A 27,360-nucleotide genomic window follows, 5' to 3' on the forward strand; every position below is an offset into this window, starting at 1 on the left:
ATGTTTACTATGAGCTTGTTTTCAGTCTGAGTCATTTTCACACTGTGACTTTAACTCTACATCTTAATCTTGTTTGTTTAAATTAGAGAAAAGATATCAGCTCAGTGCACGTGGGGACTCGTCAATGAAATTATGCAGCATTAGGCTTATGGTGACTCTCTAATCCTGCATCTATTCAGCAGTAGTGCTGCACATTTTCCCAAATACAGTAGGAGCAGAGCAAAGTGGGTCATTCAGATTGGCCACATACACCTGTAGATAAACGGACGAGGCACTGTCACCCTCCGACCATGATAAACAGGAAGCACAAAGTGACCAGACAGACACTCTGAATTTCCCCCCTAGTCTTCGGGCCCTATCATGTGCTGACACTGGTTGACAGAGGTCCGGCTTCCAGCCTGGTGACAGAAATGAAGAGTGAGGCTGCAGCCAGCGCTCATCAGAGGTCTGCTCCTCATTCCTCACCAGGTGTGCTAATGGCTTCAGACAACACTGGGGGCGACAGGCAGGCGCTCACCCAGTGCAGAGAGGGGTTACTTAAGTTGTTTCTTAAGGAGAAATGAAATTATTTATAGTTTTGTGCATTTTCATACGATTGAAATGTCTAAAATGAGCTGAAGAAAGTCATCAGTGGTCTACAAACAGTACTCTATATAGTATTTTACATTTAATATGCTCTGATTTTTCTACTATAGTGCAACGATTAGTCAATTAGCCAACTGTTAAATTAACCGCCAACTATTTTGATAATCAATTAATCATTTTAAGTAATTTTTTAAGTAAAAATATCCGAATTCTCTCATTCCAGCTTCTTAAATGTGAATATTTTCTGGTTTCTTTTGTCTTCTGTGACAGTAAACTAAATATCTTTAGGTTGTGGACTGTTGGTTCAGACAAAACATTTTAGGTTGCATCTTGGGCTTTGGGAAATTGGGATATTGGACATTTTTCATCATTTTCTGCCATTTTATCTGCCAGAAAAAAATCAACAGATTAATCGATAGTGAAAATAATCACTCTACTATCATGAGAACAACCAGACAACAAAAACTTCATTCAGTCATCTTGAAGGAATAGTTTGACATTTTGGGAAATTTGCTTTATCACTTTCTTGCTGAGTTAGATGAGTGAATCTATACCACTTTAATGTCTGTATGCTAAAAATGGAGCTAGAGCCAGGAGACAGTTAGCTTAGCCTAGCATAAAGGGTTGAAACAAGGGAAACAAGCTAGCCCGGCTAGCTAAGAAATAGTCCGGCTAATATACCCTCATGCGGCCACAAATTGTTTGTTTACACTTATAGAACCACATAGCTTTAGAGATGTTGGCAGGCGTATTTTGTAACCACTATCATATTCAATGGACACATATAAAAGTGGTGTTACTCTTCTCATCTAAGTTGTGGCAAAAAGGCAATTAAGCATATCTAAAATGTCAAACTATTTATTATAACTTGTTTTTGTTTTTTTACTACAAAGAAAAAACAACTGGGTCATAGCTACCACTGAGGACATTAAAGTCAGAGAAGTCAGATAATTTGGTGGTTTTAGGGACCTGGACGAAGTTAACATTGAACAATTTTCCAGGATTTGCATATTTGATGGGTTTAAGGCCATCTTCCTCCTGGAGGTGTGGACAGGACTTTGAAATAGCATTTAGACCTTTGTGTTGAGAAATTACATTTACAGAAAAGTATAGATGCACCATTAACTACATAAAAAATATTAAAAATCCAAATAACACACACAATAGCACAGTTTTATAGACTGTCTTTACAGTGTGCATTGGGGTAACTTGGACTCTTGACCTCTATGTTCTTTCTTGGCAACACACTCATTTTAACAAAATTTTTACTCTTTTATGAGCTAGGTTGATTTTATACAAGCTTACGAGTATCTGTACAAACACTGGGACTAACACTGGAGCCGCTTGAAGTTAAAGACAATCACAAACATGATGCATATGATGTAAAATCTCTTTTTTACTGTGCTCATTAAAATAATGTTAACATTGATGTTGATGCAAAAAAGGATAAACTGGTCCTGTACCTAAACATTTAAAAAAATAATGTTAAATGGGCTGAAAACAGAATGGATATATTGTATGATCAACTGATGAAAAATATGCTTGTTGCAAAGGAAGTAATTTTAGTATTTAATGTTTATCTGTCAGAGAAAAGGATGATTATTCTTAAATTACCTGCATCAAGGGGTTCAACAGACAATTCTTATTTTAAGTGCAATTAACAGAAAAGTACTTTTAGTTTAGGATTAAAGATGGCAGTGCAAAAAACAAAGAGAGCAAACTTTTATGTGACCACCGGCCTGTGGACGATGTCAGTTATTTATTTTACGTGCTGTGGTTTGTTAAGTGTTATACTGTCAATGAATCTGCACCGACATGAGTGCAAAGTCTCACATCATCAAAAAGCAGCAGAAAAAAATGCTTTCAGACACCTCAGGAATGACCCCTGCTGGATATCTCAGCTATTACAACCAACTTCAGCCAATGAACCCAAATGAATCCCTGTTAAACCTCTAATACCTCCGTTTCCCGCCTGTTTCCCTCAGTAAGAGAAGAAGACTGTGTGCAGGAAGTGTATTTCCAGAGAGTTTACTGTATAATATGGAGGTATGAAGAGTCAGGGAGGGAGATCCGGCAGGTTGAGCTACAAGCATGTTATTTTTTTGTGTGTGTGTTATCCATGTGCACTGTTTATGTCAAAGGAGCAATGATGCTCTTTTGAGTCCTTCATTAAAAGCTTATAAATAAATTGCGATGCATAAATGAATAAAAGAAGAAGATTTTTGAAGGGGAAAACTTATTTATTAAAAAAAAAAAAGGTGGCATACTTGTGTATTGTACTGTTCTTTTTTTATTCATGAAATTAAAGCTTAAACATGTTAAATCTTTGTTTGATGTGTTCATTTAATTTAATTATGTTGTTCTGAAGGCTGAATGACTGAAAGCAATTATGGAAGCAAATAATTACCATAATATTTTTTTGAATTATATCAGCAACTGAATGCCAAAATTTGACATTTAATCACTACTGAATACTCAGTGGTAAAATTTTAATTGCATAGAATTTATTGCACTGAAATATTTGACTTTGAAAACCATCTTTCTGTGTGTATGTGGTCTGAGTTTCACTTTGTGGAATTCACCAGATTCACTTTCAATTTGTGCAATTTCAAAAACTTTATTTCCAGTTTATATTTATTTTAAGGTTCTCAAATTCAGATTCCCTTATGTGTGTCCCTTATGTTCAGATCTGAATATCTTGAATCTTAACGTCTTAATTAATTTGAGAAACCAGTTTTTGACTTGATTTTTATGAATTTTTAGATCTGACATGTGCTAATTGAAATAGAGCAACTTGAATACAGCTTTTGGATATTAGGCACGTGAATTCATCTTAATTTATGAATCCTATTAAGAAATATATACTGGAAATAAAGTTTTTGAAATTTCACAACTTGAAAGTGACTATTGAGAATTTCAACATTAAGTCTTCAGTACTGATTCAATTTCAAATTTTGGTATTCAGTTGCTTATATATTTCAAATTATAATGGAAATGATTTGCTTCTAGGGCAAATTACTTTTAAATAACTTGTGAATACATTTTAAAATGTTATATATATAATAATTCATTAGTGCCACCATTTATTTTCAGTTAAATATTTTGGGTAATAATGATTTTGTTTTAAGAATGTCAATATCATTTTCAAACAAAAGTCCTATTTAGTCTATTGCAGTTTCAATAAATTCACTTCCTCTCAGAAATAAAAACACAACTGTGACGTCAACAGTTTAATGTCCTGTATAAATACAGAGTGTACATGTTTCCAACCAGCTGGATACTTCTTTCACTATTAATACAGCATAATATCTTCTTTCCTCTTTTAAATATGCGTACGTGTCTATAATGAATGTTAATTGTTATTTTTATATAGTTACATGTTCAGAAAAATCAAATAAAAACAATAAAATATTGTTTTTATCGATGTTGCACCACCACATGACCAAAGTATTTAGACAGATGCTGTCTTAAATTTCATCAACGGGTCCCATCTCGATAACAATCATCTTCAGCATCATACTCGGTTCTTAGTAATGTGAAGGCTACAGATACCAAGTCGGAGTACTTCATATGCGGTACGTTAGTATTGGTGCACATCTAGTTCACTGATGTCTAGTTATTGTAAATATATAGTAGCCATGGGTGGATTAGCACGGAAGGGGATCTGTCTTTAAAGGACAAGGCTGGAGATTTTCTATATTTTTCTAATTGTGAACAAATATCATGCGCAGAGTCAAACCGACAATGAACTGATCCACTTACAAGTATTGTGTGTGTATCGAAAGCCTGATATATCTTATTCCAAAAACACATTCATGAGCCACACTGCTGCACTGGGTGACATGTGTCTTCATCACAAAGATTATGGTGACAGTCGTTTGTTTAGAAATGGATAGGAATGAATCCAAAGAGTAATAACAGCAATCATGTTTTCAGTCTCCGGAGAGTAGTTCTGTGTGCACCATATCACCTGCTCTTGACTTTGTGCGACACTGTAAATTTCTCAAAGAATTTCAGTACAAAGTCAAGACGTTGTGATATGTAGCACAACAAGCTAGCAAAGCTGTAAACAGAACCGCGTTCCCCCACATCCTCCTCACATTAGTTTGTCTGCCTTGCACAGAACTACTCTCCTGAGACTGATAACGTGATTAGTTTCTAAACAAACTAACATGACCAAACTCTTTGTGATATAAGGAACATGTGACCCAGTGCGGTGGCGTGGCTCGTTGGTGTGTTTTTAATAGTTTTACAGAGGTCAACGGCACAGAAGAATAAGATATATCAGGCTTTGGATACACACACAATACTTGTGAGTAGATTTGTTGACAATAAGAAAAAAAAATTTAAAAAACACCAGCATTATCCTTTAAGGTAATTTAGCTATGAATATTCCTAAACAAATTTGCAATAAATCAAATTACCACAGAGCAGTTGTGCCCCCTTCGTAGGTCAGGGGCCTTTGGGCAGTTGGCCGCTTTGCTAGATTGGTAATCCAGCCCTGACTACAGTACATGTATACAGTTAAATATTTGTACTCATTATAAAACGCAGTAAGCTGGTTATGAGGAGACATTATTCGATTGAAAGTTTACATTTAATACACTAATACAGTCGGCCTCTTTCTAACCTGACAGACAAATGCAATTTTGATAGCTTAAAAAGGGTTTTCATTTCAAGTAATCAGTTCATTTCAAGTCCTTGTCTGCCGAGTGCGCGTCACAAGTAGAGTCTCAGAAAACTGTGAAATTCTCAAAAATGAAAACTTAAATATGTTCATTAAAGTCATCTAAAAAAAATAATAATAAAATGCATTAAAAAATGTCTCTTGATAAGAGTGGTCGTTCTGTTTTTCTTCACCTGAGTATAATGCATACTGGATACCTTCACTGGTGACTTTCTAGTAGGACTAAGGGGTCATGAGGGTTCCCATGAGCCAGTCATGGGTGTACAGAAAGGATGAGAAGAGATCAGCACGATCTCCGCTCTGCTAATGATCCCCAGAGCGGTTCATATATGCTGTCCAAATATCCACAACTGATATTTTTTTCCATCTCTCTCTCATGGTTTTGTCTCGTAGTTTTGTCTGTTGTCCTCACCACAGAATTATGTTTTCAGTATTTGCAAAACCTGGATTCTCTCTGAGCTTCCAGTATGTCCCGTTTGTCAACCAGACATCACGTCCACAGGAATCTTTGGCTTTCCTAAAGAAGAAGGAAACAATCATTTACTAACTTGCTATAATTCAAGTATTTGCACAAGAACATGGTGAGAAAACCAACAAAGAAGAAACATGTTTTTTCCAGCTAAACTACTATATAAATTCAGTGGGTTTTGAACCATTTCAAATGTTGTCACTATAGTCACAGTTGTGTGTAAATTAGGCTCCTTCTTGAAGAATGTTTTAACTTTGTTTAAGTCATTTATGCTGCATTTTATTTCTACTGGGTGCCATTGTTTTATTGTGACTGTATTGCATATTTTGTTTGTATTCTCGGGTCAATGAAAAACAAATAAACAATCCAGACTCAGATAAATAACCTGACCAAGTATTTTGAATATATGGACACATTCATGTAATCAAACATTTAGGTTTAACATTTAGTATTTAGCACTGCCTGCTACAAATATCAACAGTGAAACAGTTGAAATGGTCACAACATACAAATACCTCAGAGTTGAAATAGACAATAAACTTAACTTTGGGAACTGTGCCGGAAGAGGGAAACTGCAGCAGAGAACATACTTTTTACGCAAATTAACCATTTTGATGTAAACTGTCGGATTTTACAAATGTTTTACACATCGGTACTTCAGAGTTTTCTGTCTTTTGGTCTCATGCGCAAAAAGGACCAAGCTAGGCTGCGATGACATATCCGGAAAAACATAAGCACTGACCAAGAAACAACCACCAAACACCAAACACATCCTCCAAAAACTAGAAACAATTTTACAGGATTGTATCCATCCCCTTCACTGACTTGGGGAAAGAAAATTTTATAAAGAAGACTCAAAACATTTAGATACAAGAATTTTTTTATCCTTAAAGCAATCAGCCTGTATGACATGCAGGTTTAATCGACAGGTCTCTCTGCTGGTCACTTGCACTTTTATATCAAATTTGATTTTACTGCTTTTTGGGTATTCTATTGTTTTTACTGTGGTTGTTTTTATGATGTTTTTATGTTTAATCTAGTATTAATAACAAAGTTCATAAAGAATTATTGCTTTATGGTCTTTATTACTAATTACTAATTATTATTAGTTAGAAAGTTTATACCTTGTATGATGATAGATACAGTATATAATAGTTAGTTAATATCCTTCCATAAACAGGATTATAAAGAAGTGAACTAGAGCAGCAATGATTAGTCAATTAGTCGATCAATGGAAGATTAATTGACAACAAATCGTTTGAAGCATTTTTCAAGCAATAAGATCAAATATTCTCTGGTTTCAGCTTCTCAGATGTGATGATTTTGTCTTTGTCACGTGACAGTAAGTTAAAAATATTAAGGTTTTGGACTTTTGGTCTGACAAAACCAGCAAACTGCAAACATCACTGCGAGCTCTGAGAAGTGTTGAATGCCATTTTTTTCACATTTTATAGACTAAACAATCAATAAATCGAGAAAACAATCAGCAGATTTATAGATGATGAAAATAATCGCTCTTTGCAACCTTTAAATGAACTTACTTGAAAAAACGTGGAGTATGCTCTTCACCCTTTTTGGCGAGCTCTTTTCTCCTCTCCCTCTGGAATTCCTCTAATTCATCTTTTTTATTGTCTGCTCCTTCCACGTTCCCCTCCTCCAGCATCCTGCAAGAGGGTGGAGAAAAAATGTGATAAAAAAAAGATATTCATCACTTTCTGTATCATCTTGTTTTGTTTTTTTTCTTGCACATTTGAAGATTTCACATGTCCGGTTCTGCTCACCGCTGGTCTGGGCGCAGGCGACTGTCTGTAGGAGGCAGGAAAGGCCTCAGGTCTGAGGTGAGTTCATTCAGCTCCATGGCGAAGGTGGAGAAGCCGTAGTACAGCAGGTGATCCTTCGGCTGGGGATCTGCGGGGTGACAGAAGCTTCTCAGATGAGCTGCTGTACAAATGTGACGCTTGGCTTTATGCTGATAAGGAGTTTTGGCAACAGGAGCGCTTAAACATCTCACTTCTATTTAAAACTTCCACGTCAAGAGTAGATAACTTTGAGTCTCGGCAGTCAGTCTTATTACATCAACACGTGACACAGAGGGCAAACTAAATCAATAAAGTTTATTGTATCATTGAAAAAAGCATAAAAGTGTGAAAGTCTGATTCCATTTAAGCTGTCGATAAACCGCAAGAGTAACTGTGAAGGGAATTATGATAATTAGAAGTGTACGATCGGAGAAAACACTGTATTATGATATTAATGTTTTAATGATGATCAGTCTTGTCTTCAAAGAACATGATGTACTCTTGACTTGTCTATTTGATCTTTATATGTTGTAATCACATTGTTCTGTTTTTAAGTGAGATGTCTCGCCGAGATGTCTCAAACCTTGTTTGTGTGCTGAAGGTTATATCTGAAGGTTACATCTAAAGCGCATATTACACAGTGACCCCGATTCTAAGAGGTGATTGTCAGAAAAGGGGGAACTAAATGCAAGAACTGGAAGTTGTGCAAGACAGGAATGACACCATATATTGATTATCTTGCAGGAAACAGGTGTCTGCAGACAGAGAAGAATGACACAACACAAGCATTGTGTGTCTGTGTTGACGGTTGTGTTGAGAGAAGGCCGAAAGTGTAAAATGTTTGTGTGAGTTGATCAATGTGCTTCTCCTTTGCTACAGAGCTTAGGAGGCCGATATGTGTATATTTTATTAAATGCAGTTGGACTGCAGGAAAACAGTATGTCTCTGGTATTTAATTGCCTTCGTCACCTAACTAGAGAAGCTGATATTTAGCTGCAACAACGTAACAAACATGTCCTAAGTCTTGTTTTGGACTCACTTGGCTTCCAGACGCATTTCGGAGTGGGCAGAGTGTCACAGAAGATGCCTTCATGCCACAGACCTCCGAACCGGTGAATGACACTCCCGCTTTGGTCCAGCACCGTTCCCTGCACCTCGTTCTTGTTTGTTTCTGAACCCCAATAACGAGACTACGACAAAACAAAAACTTTATTGATCAAATCTTTGTAACCAAAACACAACAAAGTCACATGCAAACTAAAAAGAAAAGGACAGAGCAGAAAGATTTCAACTCAGAGTGTAAAGTAGCATCTAAATATTTAACTCACCTTGACGAAGGTGATCTTGCAGGTGCAGATGTTGCTTTTGAGGTTGCGGATGGTGACCTCTCCGTAATGCTCCAGATAGCGCTGCTGACTGAGGACGTTATGGATGCAGGTCACCACTTTGTTCCACTCGTAGTGGTCTCCATACCTGCACAAGGACACCACGGTTCAGCAAATTTAGTGACTGCTGAAATCATTAGTCAATTAATTGATTAGTTAATGGACAAAGCATTAACGCACAACCATTGTCTGCGGCTTCTCAAATGTGAGGATTTGAGGCTTTTCTCTGTTTTATATTATTGTAAACTGAATATTTTTCAAATTTGGACTGTTGGTTGGACAAAACAAACAATTTGAAGACGTCACTTTGGGCACTGGGATATTATGATTGTGACATTTTTCACCATATTCTGACAAAAAAAAGTAAACGACTGAAATTAATGATGAGATTAAATCATAAATTGCAGCTTTAAATTCAAGTGTTTCTTCCAAAATATATCACAAGTCACATCAATTTTATTAGGCATAAATTATGACATGACATCATTAAGTATACACAGTCTAATGAAGTGGATCTGTCCGGTATCATGAGCAGATAGTTTAAGTTTGTTCAGTTTGTGGCTCCAGAGACTGAAAATGGTGATATTCATAGAAAGTATTTCATGCCTCATTATTCCAAACTGACTTCTAACACAGATATTCTTTATCATTTCACATAAAATATGATTTGCAGTTACACTTAATGACTAGAGTCACGCCTCATCAAGCAGAGACATCACTGGAAATTTGCAAATACAAACTGTGCAATGTGAAAATAAAGCTCAATTTTTTTTTTTTTACCTCGGAAGAGTCACATTCACCATCCCTGTTGGCAGAATCTCCAGCGATTTCCCCCAGAACTTATTTTTCCATCGCTGGTCTGTTATACAAATGACAAAATACATTACCTGCATGTCAAGAAGCAGCTTTTCTTTACATTTTAAAAAAAGTAAAGTCGGGAGGCTGACACACCAGAATTCAAGATTATTAACTGAAGCATCAAAAAGACAGACTTTGATAGAAGAAGAGGAGAAGTCTCACCTTGCCAGAAGGAGAAGTTATCTGAGTCTGCATGACAGGCGGAGATCGGAGGATGGTGACAGACCTGGTTAAGTAAAAGACAAAGAGGAAATGAAAAAAACACCAAAATCACAACTTTCAACAACTTCACAAATAGTTTTTAACTATTTAATCTTAAACAAAGAGACTGTACCTGCATTTATGTGCCTTTCCTTGAGCGTTACATAGCAACTCTCTTCCATAGCTGTACGCTTAGATGTGCAGGACTCTTTATGTTTTAAAGATCATATAGGAAACTTTGCCATGACTTAAATAATTTACTTTAAGATCCCTTCTAGAAATATTTTAAGACATAAAAATCCTCTGCTTGGAGAAAGAAAAACATCTCCTCCACTATCGCATTTAAAAATCCAGAATCTATTAATCAGTTTACTGTCCTCATACTATGACTTTAAATCAATTACTTTATTAGAAGTCACTGTATCATGATTCTTAATAATAATTATAATTATTGTCTTACTCTTGAATTCTGACTTTTATCTAAAATACAACATAAATAAACGTCTTTCTTTGATAAGCTGACTTGCAAATCTGCATAACAAGCTGCTGAAAAACACCAAATAAACACACAGTTAACTAAATAATAATCGTATAATTAATAGCCTAAATATCAATGTGCCTTCCAAAAACAATATGTTACTTAGGAACTACGGTACACTGCTGAGCAACTGTTTAAGTAATTAATTGCTCTGTGGAGAAATGACATTTAATTATTTTCCCTTAATTGCTGTCACTTCTAAATAAACGATATAGGCATTTTTGTTCATTTTTAATAACATCATTAGTTGCAGTGATTTTATTAGAGCAATAAATCATTCAGTGTTGACTTGTGCAGCTCGGTGTGGCCAAGCTGCTCAATGAAACCGCTCTGTAATTAATCTTGATATTGCAAGACAGGATTATGGAGGCTAAACTGTAATCCCCATCACTTTTTCACAGTTTTAAAGAACGTTTCTATGGATGACAAACCTGCTCACTGATGAGGCGGAAGCCCCGATCCTCTCTGATGCACTCATAGGTCTCCCCCAGCACCGGGTTAAAGGGCTTGTAGCGGTTTCTGAACGTCGCAGTGGAGTAACCGGAGATGGCAAAGGCAGCAATGTAAACCTGCAAGACACATCATACAAAAAATCATTTATTTCCAGTTGTTTTGCAGATAACATGGACAATTTGGTGAAATCTTTATCTATATTATTTATTTGCCAATTTCACACTATTCCGCTGATCAACAGTTGGCAGGATAGTGTGTAAAGAAGTGCAGCAAAGCTCCAATAAAGGCGGGGAAGAAGAAGACTGCAAGCTAGCAAACATGGATGTAAAAAATGCAATGATTAGCCGATTAATCAATCAGTTGCCTACTATTAAATTAATCTCCAACTATTTTAATAACCGATTAATCATTTTGAGTCATTTTTTAACAAGAAAATGTCCAAATTCTCTGAGTCCAGCTTCTCAAATGTGAATATTTTCTGGTTTCTTTAGTCCTCTCTGACAGTAAACTGAATATCTTTGTGTTGTGGACTGTCACCTTGAGCTTCGGAAAACAGTGATTGATATTTCCCGCCATTTTTTGACATTTTATGGACCTTTTACTTCACTCCTTTACTGTTACTGCACAGATGCAAAACTTTTTAGGGAATTTAATCAACATCTAAGCAGGCGCAGATTCATCAGGATTTCTTCTGCATCATCAGCAACAACAAATCTGCTCAGTAGTTTGACACTCTTTCCCATCTGTCTAACAGATATGTGTACATCTGTTTGGACGGTCTCACCATTCTCTGGTAGGGGTCCGATGTGTTGTTGGCAGTATCCAGTAGCTCACTGTACTCCAGCTCCTCACACAGCCTCTGCAGCAGGTTAACGGGCTCATTAAGAGCTGCGGGCATGGACACTCGAGCCAAGTCTTTACCTGAGCAGAAACAGCATGGCAGCCTCAGAAAACTTCAGTGTTGAAAATGAACATGTTTTGGAAACTTTTTCACGTTAATTAGGACTTTAACAAAATTTTGCTGCACATTTTTCCTGTGTAAATGCAGAGGAGTATGGCTATATCAATACCAGTTTTAGTAAGTCCATACCTATGTTATTGTAGAGGATAGCCATGAGGCCCACATGGCTGTTGTCTGGACAGTGAGCAGCCAGTGTGGTTCGGCGTCCGGTGCTCTGGGGAACAACGCTGTTAGGAGACCTGGAAATGCTAGCATGGTACTTCCGGGTGGCTGATGCTGTAATGTTGATGAAATGAGACATAATATTGATATTATAATTATTAGTCAGGCCTTACTCTGATCTTAATAAACACCAAAACAAGGGTTAGGGTTAGGGATTAGGGTTAGGGGTTAGGGTTAGGGTAGGGTTAGGGTTAAGAGTTAAGGTTAGGGTTGGGTTAGGGGTTAGAGTTAGGGTTAGGGGTAAGGGTAGGGTTAGGGTAAGGTTAGGGTTAGGGGTTAGGGTTATGGTTAAGGGTTAGGGTAGGTTAGGGGTTAGGGTTAGGGGTTAGAGTTAGAGTTAGGGGTTAGGGTAGGGTTAGGGGTTAGAGTTAGGGCTAGGGTAAAGTTAGGGGTTAGGGTTATGGTTAGGGGTTAGGGATTAGGGTTAGGGTAGGGTTAGGGGTTAGAATTAGGGTTAGGGGTTAGGGTAGGGTTAGGGATTAAGATTAGGGTTAGGGGTTAGGGTAGGATTAGGGGTTAAAATTAGGGTTAGGAGTTAGAGTAGGGTTAGGGGTTAAGGTTAGGGTAGAGTTAGTGTAAGGTTAGGGGTTAGGGTTATGGTTAGGGGTTATTGTAGGTTGGGGTTAGGGTTAGGGGTTAGGGTAGGGTTAGGGGTTAAGATTAGGGTTAGGAGTTAGGTTAGGGGTTAGGGTTATGGTTAGGGTAAGGGTAGGGTTAGGGGTTAGGGTAGGGTTAGGGGTTAGTATTGGGGTTAAGGTTAGGGTAGGGTTAGGGGTTAGGGTAGGGTTAGGAGTTAAGATTAGGGTTAGGATAGGATTAGGGGTTAAGATTAGGGTTAGGGTAGGGTTAGGGGTTAGAGTTAGGGTTAGGGTAAAGTTAGGGGCTAGGGTTATGGTTAGGGGTTAGGGTAGGGTTAGGGGTTAAGGTTAGGGTAGAGTTAGTGTAAGATTAGGGTTAGGGGTTAGGGTTATGGTAGGGTTAGGGGTTAGGGTAGGGTTAGGGGTTAAGGTTAGGGGTTAAGGTTAGGGTAGGGGTTAGGGTAGGGTTAGGGGTTAGAATTAGGGTTAGGGGTTAAGATTAGGGTTAGGGTAGGGTTAGGGGTTAAGGTTAGGGTTAGGGGTTAGGGTAGGGTTAGGGGTTAGAGTTAGGGCTAGGGTAAAGTTAGGGGTTAGGGTTATGGTTAGGGGTTAGGGATTAGGGTTAGGGTAGAGTTAGGGGTTAGAATTAGGGTTAGGGGTTAGGATAGGATTAGGAGTTAAAATTAGGGTTAGGAGTTAGGGTAGGGTTAGGGGTTAAGGTTAGGGTAGAGTTAGTGTAAGGTTAGGGGTTAGGGTTATGGTTAGGGGTTATTGTAGGTTGGGGTTAGGGATTAGGGTTAGGGGTTAGGGTAGGGTTAGGGGTTAAGATTAGGGTTAGGAGTTAGGTTAGGGATTAGGGTTATGGTTAGGGGTTAGAGTAGGGTTAGGGGTTAGTATTAGGGGTTAAGGTTAGGGTAGGGTTAGGGGTTACTGTAAGGTTAGGGGTTAGGGTTATGGTTAGGGGTTATTGTAGGTTGGGGTTAGGGATTAGGGTTAGGGGTTAGGGTAGGGTTAGGGGTTAAGATTAGGGTTAGGAGTTAGGTTAGGGGTTAGGGTTAGGGTTTAGGGTTATGGTTAGGGGTTAGAGTTAGGGTTAGGGGTTAAGGTTAGGGGTTATGGTTAGGGGTTAGGGTAGGGTTAGGGGTTAGAATTAGGGTTAGGGTAGGGTTAGGGGTTAAGATTAGGGTTAGGGGTTAGGGTAGGATTAGGGGTTAAAATTAGGGTTAGGAGTTAGGGTTAGGGGTTAAGATTAGGGTAGAGTTAGTGTAAGGTTAGGGTTAGGGGTTAGGGTTACGGTTAGGGGTTATTGTAGGTTGGGGTTAGGGATTAGGGTTAGGGGTTAGGGTTAGGGTTATGGTTAGGGGTTAGGGTAGGTTAGGGGTTAGGGTTAGGGGTTAAGGTTAGGGTTAGAGTTAGGGTTAGGGATTAGGGTAGGGTTAGGGTATTTTTTTGAGGTTATATAGCTGTTTTCGACCTTGGTAAGTTTATCTTTTTGTTAAAAGGTCATCCATGATGTGTACTGATACAACTAGCAGTCAGAGTAGATGAAACTATTACAGCATATGTTTAAAAATAAGATATTTCATTACATTTGTGCCATTTTTCTGCCTCCCATATCCAACTCTACTTTATTTTTCACAGTTGTGGTCCATGTAACAGCATGTCTTTGCATGGACGAGGTTTCTGATGTACCCACCATGTCCTTCCTCTGGCTCCGAGTTGGTGGTGCTTCCATCACTAAGTCCAGATTCGTCAGACACCTCAGATGAACTACCGCAAAGGACATCATCGCTGGCATCAAAATACTCCGCTGCCGAGTCTGTTACCGAGGGAGGCCCGTGGGATGGATGTGTCGCTGCTGCGGGCTACAGAAGGGAGAACAAACAAAGCTCAGCATCAAAAACAACAGTTTTTATATGTGCCAGAGAATCTGAAGATGGCAGGTGTAGCATGAAGCTCACCTCAGTTAACGTGTTTGACTGGGGGACGTTAGTTTCCCAGACTTCCTGCAGCTTCTGCCTCTCCTGCGACAGAGTTTCATGCACCGACTTCAGAGATGCCAGCACTGAGAGGGAAATATGGATACGTATTAATTTCAGTTGTCTTTGAATATTGACTTATACATGAACGTTTTTATCTCTGAGGACTTCTCCCTCTGATCTTATACTCTATCTCCAGTACTATTTCCCACCATCTCTCCTTAGCACTGAACTCTTCATTGTTCACCTGTTTGTAGAGTATATACTGTATGCATGACAGTGTCTCTGACCTCGTAGCGACATGGTGCAGATATCCTGCTGGATTTTCTTGCCCTCGGGTGATGTGGCGACCGGAGGGGACAGCTGAGAGTAGACGTAGTCGGGGATGGAGGGGACTGATGCACCGAGGTGAGACGAGCTGCTCAGGTGGCTGGAGGACAGCTGTGGAGTGAACGGAAGAGGGTGAAGAACATTTGTTTCACTGGTTGATTAAACAGGTTTTTTATCAGTTGAAGTGTAAAGATGTAAAAGTGAAAGTGTCACTGTTTAGTCAATATTTTGTACACTCCATTCTCTTCATTTTTTTTTAATATGTATGATTACTTGACTTTTGTGGTACTTGTATTTTCTCTTAGTTATGCACCACAAAATCAAGGCAAATTCACTGCATGTGAAAATCTACTTGGTAGTAAACAAGTAAGTTTCTGATTCTGTAACTCATCACAAAAGGTTATTACATTCTACTCTTTAATGAAAAATGTAATTAAAGTGCATAAAATCCAATATGTACAAAGCAGTATCGGCCTCAGACTACGTGCAAAACAAGCATACATTTGATTTTGAACATTAGAACAGATTGCAGTACATTTTGCATTAACAGGAAATGATGCAAGGCCTGTTCTGACAGATATCAACCAAACGAAAAGTTCAGAGTCCTGTCCTCACTTTCAAAATGACAAATTACTGTAGCTGTATTAGTTTACTGTGAGTAGCTCATCATTAACATTTAGTGTGAAACTGATGGGCTAAGAACAAGGTGCAAAGAATGAATGATTTTGGTCATGCAGTGATCATGACTAAACATTTCCTTCTATGTTGTATGCACAGTCCTATCTTTCAAGTTACTACATTTGCAAAAAAAATTAATAATATTAATTTAAATGAGCCAGGATCAGAGCTCGTGTCGGATGGATATGAAGCATTCATCCGATAACTCAGGAAAGTTGCATAATAACTGAGTTGAATTACATTATATATACATCCATTAAAGTTGGGTTTAATCACACTGAATGACTTCGGCTGATGTGAGGCGTCCATGATTGCTTGGTTTTCAGACATGTCCATATTATTAAGTGCCAAGTCGGATATATGAACACTATTTACAAGTCTCCAAAGCGGCAAGTGTTTGTTATAACTCCAATTTAACATGAACGCAACATCACACTCATTGGAACAATTAATCTTTTATCATTGTTTTAAGAAAAGATAATCTCCCACACAAAGTGTCCCAGCAGCAGAAGTATCAGAACAGATGCTTTAGTAAATCTCTTTTTTTAATTAAAGAAAAGCAACTGTAACATATACATAATGAACATTTATTATAAATGAAGCATGAAAAAATAAAAAGCTAAAATAAAAGGTGCTAAATACTATAAAGAAGGAAGTAGCCATAAAAATTAAATACAAAACTTGCACTTGAGAGGCTAAAATTGTGTGGTGGGTATTTATTAGTGGTAGTTATTAGTGTTGATTTTATATACGTAGTAGTGACACTGAGTGGATTATCCAGGTGAAAAGAATTTAATTGACTTGACCTCGATGGAGCAGAGTTGGCATTAATGTCATTAGTTACCTGTGCTTTTCCTGCAATGACAAGTGAAAGTGAATGCTGAGAGGGACATCACAGCAAGGTGTCTGATCTGTATTATTCTAGTCTTCTAATCAGGGGTTTATTTACAGCTGGGACACGTTAACTACAGTTTTATGGCTCAGGCGTGGACCTCTAATGCCACAGCCCTGCAGGTTTTTAGGTGTACACAAAACACTATTTGTTTGGCGTGAATGAAAACCTTTAAACCATTCAGAGCAGCTGGAAGGACAGACAAACAACACTATTCGGGTTCCTAAAGAAGGAGATTGGGAACTACTGATCTAGCTTCTAAACTAATTGCAAGTACAGTAATAGATACAGTTGATCTATTAATTTACTCTACAACTCTAATGTTTCTATAGATCAGAATAATGTCGTTGCTCTGTTCTGTTCTCTGGTACATAAATAAGTTTTATATGTTGAATAAAACAGTGCTTAGTAGGCCTGACATCTAAAACACCAAAACAGAACACATTTACCATTTTAACATGAAAAAAAAACCATCTTTTATGTCATTATTTATGCAGTCACAGTTCATTTTTGGGATGGAAGTCAAAACACAGAATAGATTCAAGTTGTCTCACGTTCTGCCCATTGGCCACTCACCGATTTAGTAATCCCACGAATAGGCTTTGGATCAGAGAAAGGCCCCATGAAGTTACTGGAGGTCTGACGTGTCAAATATTCAAACCCAATATGCTCTACAGATTACCAGTAATGGAGTTAATTTATGATTTCAATGGAAAAACCAGTTAGTAGGTTAGAAAAACAGCTAAAACATTAATATCACATCATATCAAATCAATGTACAAATGTGAAAACAATGTCAGTCATGTCTGTTAGGCTAAATACTAACAGACAGAGTGAATGACAGACCATTCTTACCATTCCCAAGGCCTCTACTCTGGACAGCGTGCGAGAATGACCCCACATCTTCCCCGACTTCTGCTTTTTCGGCTTCTCAAGTGAGAGATTCTGCAACAAAATATAGAGAAAATATCACAGAATATCCCCATAAATAATGTTATTTTAATGCGATGCTGCCTTGAGAGGAGGAGTGATTGAGTCTTGCTGTTGACTTTCTTGCACTATTAAATTCAACATTAGTTCACCTGTATGCTGATGATGCGCTGCAGGTCTCCGTTAGTGAAAGTCTGGCCTGCCTCCAGCGCCTGCAGCCTCAGGATTAAGCGATTTAGCTCAGAAAGATCCAAATGGCAACGGTTCAACTCTGAAAGAAAACATGAGGTTTGTTTTTTTTTAACATATCAAGTTTCAATGAGTAATTAGTCAGATAACTGTGGTCCTGATCACATTTTAAAGTTCAACTGAAATCACATTTAATCTTTGCTCTCAAAGAAATGCTCCTTGGTTCATGGCAGGCTAACAGAGACAAAGTAAACAAACTACCGTAGCTGCAAGTCATGGACAGACAGCATGTTGCTAACAGGGATTTTGAAGAGCAGCTACCAAACCAGCATCTAACAGATCCAAAGTGACATTCCCAAGTACGTTAACATGCTGTTTAATGTGCTGCAGCTAATTAGCTATCTAGCCTGCTAACTGACATTAGCGGTGCACCTTTCCCCAGCGAATGTTTGCTCAGTGGCTCGTTCAAAACAAGTTAAGCTGCAGGACAAGACGTGTGTTCATGTTTGTAAGTTAGATAAGGAAGAGACTTTAACAGGAAAGCTAATGTTTGTTGTTCAGAGTCTGTAGCTCTTGTGTTGTGTAGCAGGATGCTATCAGGCTCAGTGTGACCGTCTGCTCAGACTATGATAGAACAAGACATCATTTATTTATTTATTCAAAATAATGTAAAACTGAACAGCAACATCATAAAATCAAAGAATTTTAAACATAAATTTCTCCCTTTTAGTTTCTGATTTTTTTCTCAGGAGAACACAGGACAAGTGATTAACAGAGCAGATACAGTATGTAGCTGTAGCAGACAAAACAAAGGCAATTTAATTTCAATTGGACTTTAAGGAGAAAAAAAGAAGATTAGCAAGGATTTCACAAAGCCAGCTAGCATTAGCCTACTGTTGGTTCATGTACAAGAAAACTGTTCCTGTGAATATTCTTACACATTTATGTCTGTTTAAACATTTACGTCTGTGCTGTTTGAAACATTTCAAGAGTGACTGAATGGCAGTCCAACAGTAAGAAAGAGGTCAAAAACATGACATTCACTAACATTTAAAATTATTATCAGCTTCTATTGGATATACAGTATCTAAACATGTCACATAATTTGGGCATGTTATTAAAATATTCTAAAGTATGTATAAAGTATGTAAAAAAATACATTTTTTATTATATTATACTTTGCTTAAATTGTGTTATTTTCAACAGACTAACATTGACTAACATAACATGCACTTTAATTTATTAACGATACATAATTAGTGCACTTAAAAATACACTTCACTGTGCTGTTTTGAGATACCATTAAGCTAATTTGAACACACTTTTTGGTACCTAATATAGATACACTTGAAATCTATTTTAAAGTTACTCGGATTATATATTCAGTGTATTTTTTTTTACTTAATTTGATTATTATATTGTAAATATATTTCTTGCATCAAATGTGTACTGCAAGTAATATTAAAAGTGAAAGTGTGTCCGATTTAGGGGGAACTATTGGCAGAAATGATTCATAAGTATGTTTCATTAGTGTGTAATCACCTGAAAATGAGAACCGTGTTTTCGTTACCTCAGAATGAACCCTTTATATGTAGATATAGACATAGACATAGACAGACATAGTGATACCAGATAATCAGAGATCTCCCCGCCTACCGATTGTTTGGGGATTTCTAAATTCATGATAGTTAAACAATGGTGACATACACCCCTTACAGTTTATCAAGGACAAGCCTTACTGGAAATGAAGCTCTTCCCCCATTATTCTAGAAAGACTTTGGACTGGTTCTGCAATGCACATGTTTTTTTTTTTAACTCTCTAATTGTTTCCACACAGTTTTAGCAACAAAAGCTGGGAGATTGTCCTCCATCTCTAGTTGAGCGAAGTGTTAACAGACAAACCAAACACTGGCTCTGGAGAGGGCCTTTTGCATTTTTCAGGTATTCAATTGATTGTAAACTGCAACCTCACTGCTAGATGCCACTAAATCCTACACACTGGTCCTTTAAGTATATACAAAGCACTATTTTGTGAGCACATCATCGGTACGCAAACATGTACTTAAACACACTTAATTACAACTTAATGGTATCTCAAAACTAGCAGTCAAGTCCAGTATGTATTTCAGTATGTTTCAAATTAATTACATATTGTTAATATATTAAGTACAATATAAGCATGTCAACAGCACACACAAGTGTATTAATCATGAGTGCACATGGAATTATACTGAGTATACTGCTGCAATTTAGTATAGTTATTTTTTTACAAGGTTTAGATTTTAAACCAGAAATAAAAATATATACACACCACACAGAAATGCAAGGCACACTTCCATCAGCTGTTTTCCTAAACTTTCTTCCAGACCTTATTCATCATTTGTTTCCTCCACTATAAGCTTGTAAACTTTGTGTCTTTTGCAGTTGAGAATCTATGACAAATACCTCGAACACAGGTGTCTGGAGTCTGACTCTGCTGCAGCCAGGCAGACACTTTACTGTTGGCAGCCGTGTTAGCTGAGGGCAGCACTCCTGACGCTCCCGCTGAATCCGCCACACCTGCAGGATTCTGGTGATGTGAAAGCAGAGGGAGTTAATTTAAAACAATATTTCAGTCACTTGTAAAGAATGCTCTGTGACATTTGACTTGTTTGATAGTCACCAAATCTCCATTTCTCTGAGCTGTGCCGTGGGAGAAAGTCTGGAGGAAGCCACTGTGAACGTGTGCTGCCTCGTTCTTCTTGTACAAGCGGTGGGCTTGTAGCTTGGTTACCCAAATGTAGAAAAGCTCATGGCTCTTTGCCTTTCGAAGACAAGAAAAGTCGTTTTAACATGAAAGTACGCAGTTTCTTTGCTTGAAAAATAGCAGGATCATTAAGTTTACCTTCATGTGATAGAGAATGTCCCCTGCATCCAAGTCAATCCGATTTGACTTCTTGTTAATCGACATAACTGCAAGGCTAACATCTAAGGAGCCCTGGACTCTTCCCCTTGATACCTTTAGAGAAACAGCAAATGTTAAGGTGCGTTCACATATAATTGCTCCAAAAACTACACTGTAAAACTTAACATTCACTTACGTCTTGTTGACTTTTGCAGTACCGCAAGATCCCTGCTTCCAAGACAAAGTATCGCTGAAAAAAAAAATCAAATAGTCTTTTTTTTTTAGAACTGTTTTTAATTAAAAGTCAACATCTAACATAGACGACAACGTGGACGGATTTCTCACCTTGTGCCAACCTTTAAGTGGCCACTTCCTCCTCTTGAGAAGATACCCTTCACAGATACCTGGAGTGGTCATATCCTGAGGATTATCGCTTCCTATGTACATTTCTGCCTGAAGATCGTCAATCACTTCCCAATCTTTGATGATCTATTGATAGCATGACCAGGAAAAAAAACACTGGATTTAAGGCAACTCGTCTATGTTACAAGATTTACTCTTTTGTGTTTTAAGTGTGAGGTCGGTGTGATTTGGGACAAGTGTAAAGTGAGCCCCATTTCTTTTTCTATTGTACACATTATGACGACTCAAGAGTATCAATATTTCATGAAATAATTCAACAAAACTTTGAAATATTCTGGTGTACCGATGCAAATATACTTAACTGGAATAATTTATTTTTAAGACTTTAAGTGACAAAACTTTGTATCAAACGTGAAGAAGAAAGCAAGACTGCTCTGATTTCCTAGTAGGTTAAAATTATAGATGTTAGATTTATCTCTAATCTATTAATTTTCCTTGCAGACACGAAGGTCTGAAAATCTGATCATGTGAGAGGTTTTCTTCTTTCTTTTTGGACGCTTTTAAGTGTTGTTTGAAAATGCGTGCGCTGAATTGTGAACATGTTTGTAAGGTCATACAGGTCAGGCTTAGTTTTAAGCATGATACAGTGACAAAAAAATCAACATTATGGTCATATTAATGCTTACTGGGTGGTGTTGATTCACTGCAGCATCATTACTGCATTTCACATAAATTAGCCGAAGCATCAGCTCACTAATCTCAGTCATGTCATGAAAAACAACCACCGTAATTGTGAAAAACTACCTAAAAAACCTAAACTACAACTAAATATTATGTTATTCTGGGCCGTGCGGTTGTGATTCTAGTTTTAGAAAACATGCCAGTGAGAAAAATTCGCTACCTTTCTTTTGAAGATCAGAACACCTGACTGATGTGAGACTCACCTGCCTGGAGTGGCGAGACGACAGAGTGCTACTGCTCCGAGAGTGAGAGGGCTTGTTCCACGTTGGCGATGTCTTCTCCATGCCGCTCGCCAGCGACTGGCTGCGATTGAGCGAAGACCCGTATGAATCCATGTCGGAGCGCAGACCTCAGACTCCCTTCCCTGCTGTGATTGGCTGCTTGTTGAGAGAGATCTGATGTAATCTGCTACGAGCCCCCTGAAACGACCAATGAGAGAATTTTATTATTTTATTATATAATAATTAATATTACGCCTCCGGTCTGTATTACAACAAATAGGAACACACATCAAAGTAGTTTTCCCAGATGCATTTTCAAGAATGTAAAGAGAAATGTGAAGATTTCTGAGGTATGACCGCATGTAATGATTATTTTTAGCATTTCAATTTATGTATTAATTATTAAACTCATTGATTAATTGTTTGTCTACAAAATGTCAGAAAAAAGTTGTTGTCATAAAATTGCTTGTTTTGCCAGCAAACAGTTCCAAAAAAGGAGATTTTAGTATCTACAATCACAAAACAAATGGGCAAACTTGTTCTGTTGATGAAGATCAGGCGATATGATCAAAAGCTCCGGAATAGCTATTGAATGGACCTTGTGGCGAGATAGTTTTCTCAACAAAGATATTCATTTTTCAAATATATATATATATATATATATATATATATATATATATATATAAAAACAAAGAAATCCTCATATTTCAATATTTGAGAAGGTGATAAATAACTTGATTATCAATTAATTGATGAATCAATTAATTGGTAAATAGTCTCTGAGGAACTCTGAGAGAACTGTGTGCTGTTGTAGTAAATCTTTCAAATAAACTGCATCTGCGATTATCAACACTTTGCAGAAACTCAGCTCTGAAATCTTGTACTTGCTGTTTGATATTGTTCCTTATGAGGAGCCGTATGATGACACAGGAGAGCAAGACAGACAGAGCTGCACGAGCGAGCGAGAGAGTGAAAGTGTTCAGCTTTCAACAGAAGCAGGAGACGAGGGCGGACTCTGTGTAATCCAGTTACCTAACTGAGGTAAGAGCTGAGCTCTCGGGCCAAGCCTGTGACGCCGTAAATGCTACCTGGATACCCTGCATATATCCCGGATCCTCATATAGATCAGTCTGGATCCTAAAGTCACCCACACTGTAAAACTCACTGAGTTAAGTTAACTCAACTAGTGATAAAACCAATAAACTAAAAGGTAGTAAATTGAATCCATAACAGTCAGATTTTCTTTACATTTCTCAGTTTGAAGAGCCTGTTTTTTATTTTTTAGAAGAGCTTCTCTGCACAAAAACAACACAAAATACCCCTGAATTTGATAATAACCTTCATTGTGGTTTTTATTATAATGAAAAGAAACAACCTTGACTTAAAGACAAACAGCAAATCACCTTATAGAACTGAACTAAACAAAATAAACCTTATATTATCAAGCCATTTCATATCTTTCTATTATTTATTTGTTTTTTGTACAATGCTGTCATGTTTTTGTAGGATTTCATCCTAGTTTTATTTATTTTACCTTTACTACTCATAATCATGTCTGTGTCTTAATTTAATTGTGTTTCTCTGTCTCTGTAAAGCCCTTTTATCATCAACATCAATAAATTTAACCTGACTGCCAAATGTGTAAAAAGATTCAGACAACAGATATGAGAATATGTGGAAATGTAAACAGTATATCTCCAAATTAATGAGGCTAAATTGGTTGTTTACAGATCATCTTACTTGAGCAACTCCGGCTTTATGGTCTGATGTGACCCCTGTAATAAAAGTAAGCAACTAATGATGATGAATTATGAAAATGATAAGCTGATTCTTAACAACGTGCTCAAGTTAAAAAGAGGAACAACCTACTAAGATACAGAGTCTCTTGTCATTCTCGTGGTTTTTGAGTCACTGAGTTATCTGTTCATCTTCTCAACATGGGTGGAGGTGCTTAAAAACCTTTATTCAGTGCGCAATATGTTCCAATCCACTATCTCTGAGCAGTATGATGTGTATTTTTTTATCAGACTCTGACAGAGAGATGTTGATAATAATGAGAACATAATGCACTTTGTAATGCGGTTGCTGCTGTGATGATGATTTCCTGTTATTTTGTCCCCCCCCGTTCATTTAAACAGAAAAATATTCAACACATTTGTAAGAAAAGTTTGGAAATATTGTAAATATCCTTCCTTTTCATGCTTAAGTATTGATTCATTTAGTGAATATATGGATCTTTGTTTGACCGGGTTTACAGTATAATGTATAATGTCACTGAATTAACAAATATTCCCGCTTCAGAACAAAATTGCAATACAAAATTTTGACAGAATCCCAGAGGATCCTGTACAGCATGATTTGCACATGCTGGTATAACGGCTACAGTTTGTGGCACCGTGGCTGATACCACCTGGTAGGAGAGGATTACTGACCTTTGCTTAATTGGTTTTTCAAGGGATGTTTTTAGCAACTTGTCACTTGGACAAAACGATCACAAGGCAGAGAGCACTGACACAAACACACACCCGTCCTACGTAGGGCTGCGACTATTTTCATTAACGATTAATCTGATGATTATTTATGACTGACGTTTGTGTCAGAAAATGTCAGAAAATAGAGAAAAATGTAACTTCTTAGAGCACAAGATCCAAAGATATTCTGTTTACTATCATGTGTGACACAAAAAAGCTTAAAATCTTCACATTTGAGAAGCTGCAACGAACGATTTTTTGGCAAATATCCTTTAAAAAAATGACTAAAATGATTATCCGATTATCAAAATAGTTGCTGATTAATTTTCTGACAATCAACTAATCGATAAGTCGACTAATTGTGAAACCTTGAAATCTCAATCTTTGCAATTGAGGTGATTCAGAATTAATGTCAAAAGGTGTTTTTGCAGTAAAAGCAGGAAAAACTAACTATTTCTTCTGACTAATTAAAACTTAATTCTTCCATTGAGGCCTGTAGCAGAACATGTTTATCAGATAGTGACCAAAGTTTTATTTGCATGAAGGAAACAAACCACATTTGTGCATTTGCAGCATTTAATTTGTTTCCGCTGCCCCACAGAGTTTCTGTATTTATAATACTATGGAACAGATTCAGACTGTGTGGAGATGTAACCTGTAAAACAATGAGAATATAGGTCAAACCAACATCTCTTTAAATCTGGGCAGAACCAGCCCGGCTTGCTGTTATGTTATGTAAGAGCCTGGAGGAGGAGGAGGAGGAGAGTGACTGACCTCAGTGATGGAAACAGGATGAAAGGATTTGCAAGTTTCTGAGCTCGCTTACTCAAGGTAGGAAAGATTCTACGAGTAAGAAAATGGTTTTTGATCTGATTTAATGGAAGAAAGTTCCACAAGTTTCTAACTGAGAGTGCTTCATGCAAAGCTTCTGCACAGAAAACAGGTCCATGCAACTCTTTTTTTTTTTTGCAAATCTCTTATTTACAGCATGAAGAACAATCCCACTCCAAATAATAATTTGAAAATGCAAGGCGGCGTTTACTGGACTGTTCAAAACAGACAAATAATTCTTGGTCAGAGAGTCATTTGCCCTCATGTTTGACCCAGAAGAAAAGAGATAACATGCACATAGATTAAATGACGTCAAGAGGGCATCATGAGGAAATGGTAGCCAACAAAACAAGCTGAAGGTAGCCTTATTGGCAACCGCCAAAAAACCGCATCATGCCAGAGGATGGAGTTAAGATATAGAGATTATGGCGGTTAAAATCTCTTTTCTGGTATAAAAAATATGACTAAAAACACAGAAACTCTGCCATCAGTGAAAGAGAACACATTTAATGAGTCTCACTATTATTTGTCAACCTTATTGCAGTACAAACATTTTAAGCAAAGAATCTCCAGACTATTTATTTACTAAATAAAAGCACAAATATGTTTAATAAATGAAAATAAGAAGTGAGAAAATGTTTATAATCTGTCACCACCTGGATGGAAACACATGTCCTTCCAACAGCAGTAAAAGTTTGTGACTGAGAGTCAATTAACTGGCAAACAGTAAACAGCTAAACTGATGTATTTTAGTGTGAATGGTTCATTATTAGCAGCCTGGTTGATTCACGTCCTTGGTGACGGTGAGTTGGGGGTCACTTGAAGACCTTTTGGGCTCTTGTGAACTATTCAGGGCCACACAGGCTCTAATCTAAAGCCCATTAAGATGTCAGTGTTCCAGCACTCAGTGAAGAGGAAGTCCTGACAAATTCAACCAAACGTTTTTGTTTTTTATATGTTTTAACATCATGAACAGGTGGCCACAGCGTATTCACTACAGGGATTACTGCGTATTAGATGTCATATCTAAATTATATTAATATTCTAATGGTTTTGTTCGATTGTTTCCATCAGAATTTAACCAAAAGTTTCACATTTCAGTCATGTTTTCAAAGATAATTATTCAAACACACACGAAAAAACTCACCTGAAATTCACCTCCGACTCTCATCATGTATCGCGGTCAAACGCACCTTGTAAATCCAACAAAAGTGTCGTTTGGTGTTGAAGAATCTGAGTGAAATCACCATCTCGACGAACGAATTGTTTTTCCATCGAGGCGCGTTCAGTTAAATAAATAAATTTAAAATAAAGAAGTCAAACCTACATGTTACATCCACAGATGATCATTTATTCTGACCACATAATCTCTGCGGCCGTGCCCTCTCTGTCGTCGGGTGACACGACCAGCCTCCAAATCCAAGGAGAGCTGCGCGCCGCAGGCAGCGCGCCGTGCGCAATGTGTCCTGGGCATTATCCGCATTAACTGGAATTACACTGAGTGTCTAGCAGGGATGTAGTGGAGGGTAAATCTAGCCAACCTCCAATCACTCTGCACATCTAGTTTACTCGTATTGAAGCTTTAAAACAGGGTCGCAGGAGAGGTAGATGAGGCTTCATCACACTAGCAGGTGGTGGAATTTAGTGGGTGTGGTGTTTAAATAGCAACATGCGAGATTATATATGTTAATATTTACTGAAACATGTGATTTTTGTTTGTCATGCACTGCAGTTGCTCATTTTAATTCAGCATCACACACAGTAGACATGGCAGATAGAGCTTCCTCGACTACTGTTTGTTTTTTGCTAAATATATCAAAATTAAATGATCTCCAGACGTGGTAATTATTCTAACCTGATAATAGTGATAATATGCACCAAATTTCCCCTAAAAGAGAGTTCATGTTGTAAAATTTGTTTTTGAAACTGTGATAATCACTCCTTTTGCGGAGGAGTGAGGTGCTGAAGTGAGTAATGTCTGTCTCTCCCAGAAAAGCAGGCCATAATAGACTAACTGACCCAGATTAACATACTGTAATCTGCAGATTAACGTGTCAGGATATGTGACCACTTGTGTTTATTTTGGCTGGAGTGGTTTTCATGATGCTACTTAAG

The 27,360-nt window shown here is 37.6% G+C and overlaps 1 protein-coding gene and 1 long non-coding RNA gene across 2 annotated transcripts; one reads left to right on the forward strand and one right to left on the reverse strand.

Annotated features, from left to right (window-relative positions):
• Positions 1–4,907: 4,907 nt before the first annotated feature.
• On the reverse strand, positions 4,908–26,695 carry osbpl7 (oxysterol binding protein-like 7). Its single transcript, XM_042398280.1, has 22 exons — positions 26,393–26,695; positions 21,926–22,141; positions 20,964–21,107; positions 20,815–20,868; positions 20,619–20,732; positions 20,397–20,537; positions 20,180–20,303; positions 17,698–17,816; positions 17,471–17,560; positions 15,006–15,156; positions 14,698–14,801; positions 14,433–14,601; positions 12,066–12,212; positions 11,760–11,896; positions 10,954–11,091; positions 9,946–10,009; positions 9,706–9,784; positions 8,869–9,013; positions 8,580–8,730; positions 7,523–7,649; positions 7,283–7,405; positions 4,908–5,789 (listed from the first exon to the last, which is right to left on the reverse strand). The coding sequence occupies exons 2-22, from the start codon at positions 22,055–22,057 to the stop codon at positions 5,681–5,683; spliced, it is 2,562 nt and encodes an 853-aa protein (XP_042254214.1). The 5' UTR covers positions 22,058–22,141; positions 26,393–26,695; the 3' UTR covers positions 4,908–5,680.
• LOC121887485 lies at positions 22,682–25,239 on the forward strand. Its single transcript, XR_006092983.1, has 3 exons — positions 22,682–22,984; positions 23,674–23,729; positions 25,123–25,239. It is a non-coding gene; the product is annotated as an uncharacterized LOC121887485 (long non-coding RNA).
• Positions 26,696–27,360: the final 665 nt, after the last annotated feature.

This window comes from Thunnus maccoyii, chromosome 20 (assembly GCF_910596095.1).
Source record: "Thunnus maccoyii chromosome 20, fThuMac1.1, whole genome shotgun sequence".
Classification (NCBI taxonomy): domain Eukaryota; kingdom Metazoa; phylum Chordata; class Actinopteri; order Scombriformes; family Scombridae; genus Thunnus; species Thunnus maccoyii.

Excerpts from the sequence above, each read along its gene's own strand:
- osbpl7 (XM_042398280.1), bottom strand. The coding sequence starts at position 22,057 with ATGGATTCATACGGGTCTTCGCTCAATCGCAGCCAGTCGCTGGCGAGC. Across the intron at positions 17,561-17,697 it reads AGCGCATCATCAGCATACAG|AATCTCTCACTTGAGAAGCC; the intron begins GTGAACTAATGT and ends ATTTTGTTGCAG. Across the intron at positions 15,157-17,470 it reads GAGTAGAGGCCTTGGGAATG|CTGTCCTCCAGCCACCTGAG; the intron begins GTAAGAATGGTC and ends TTCACTCCACAG.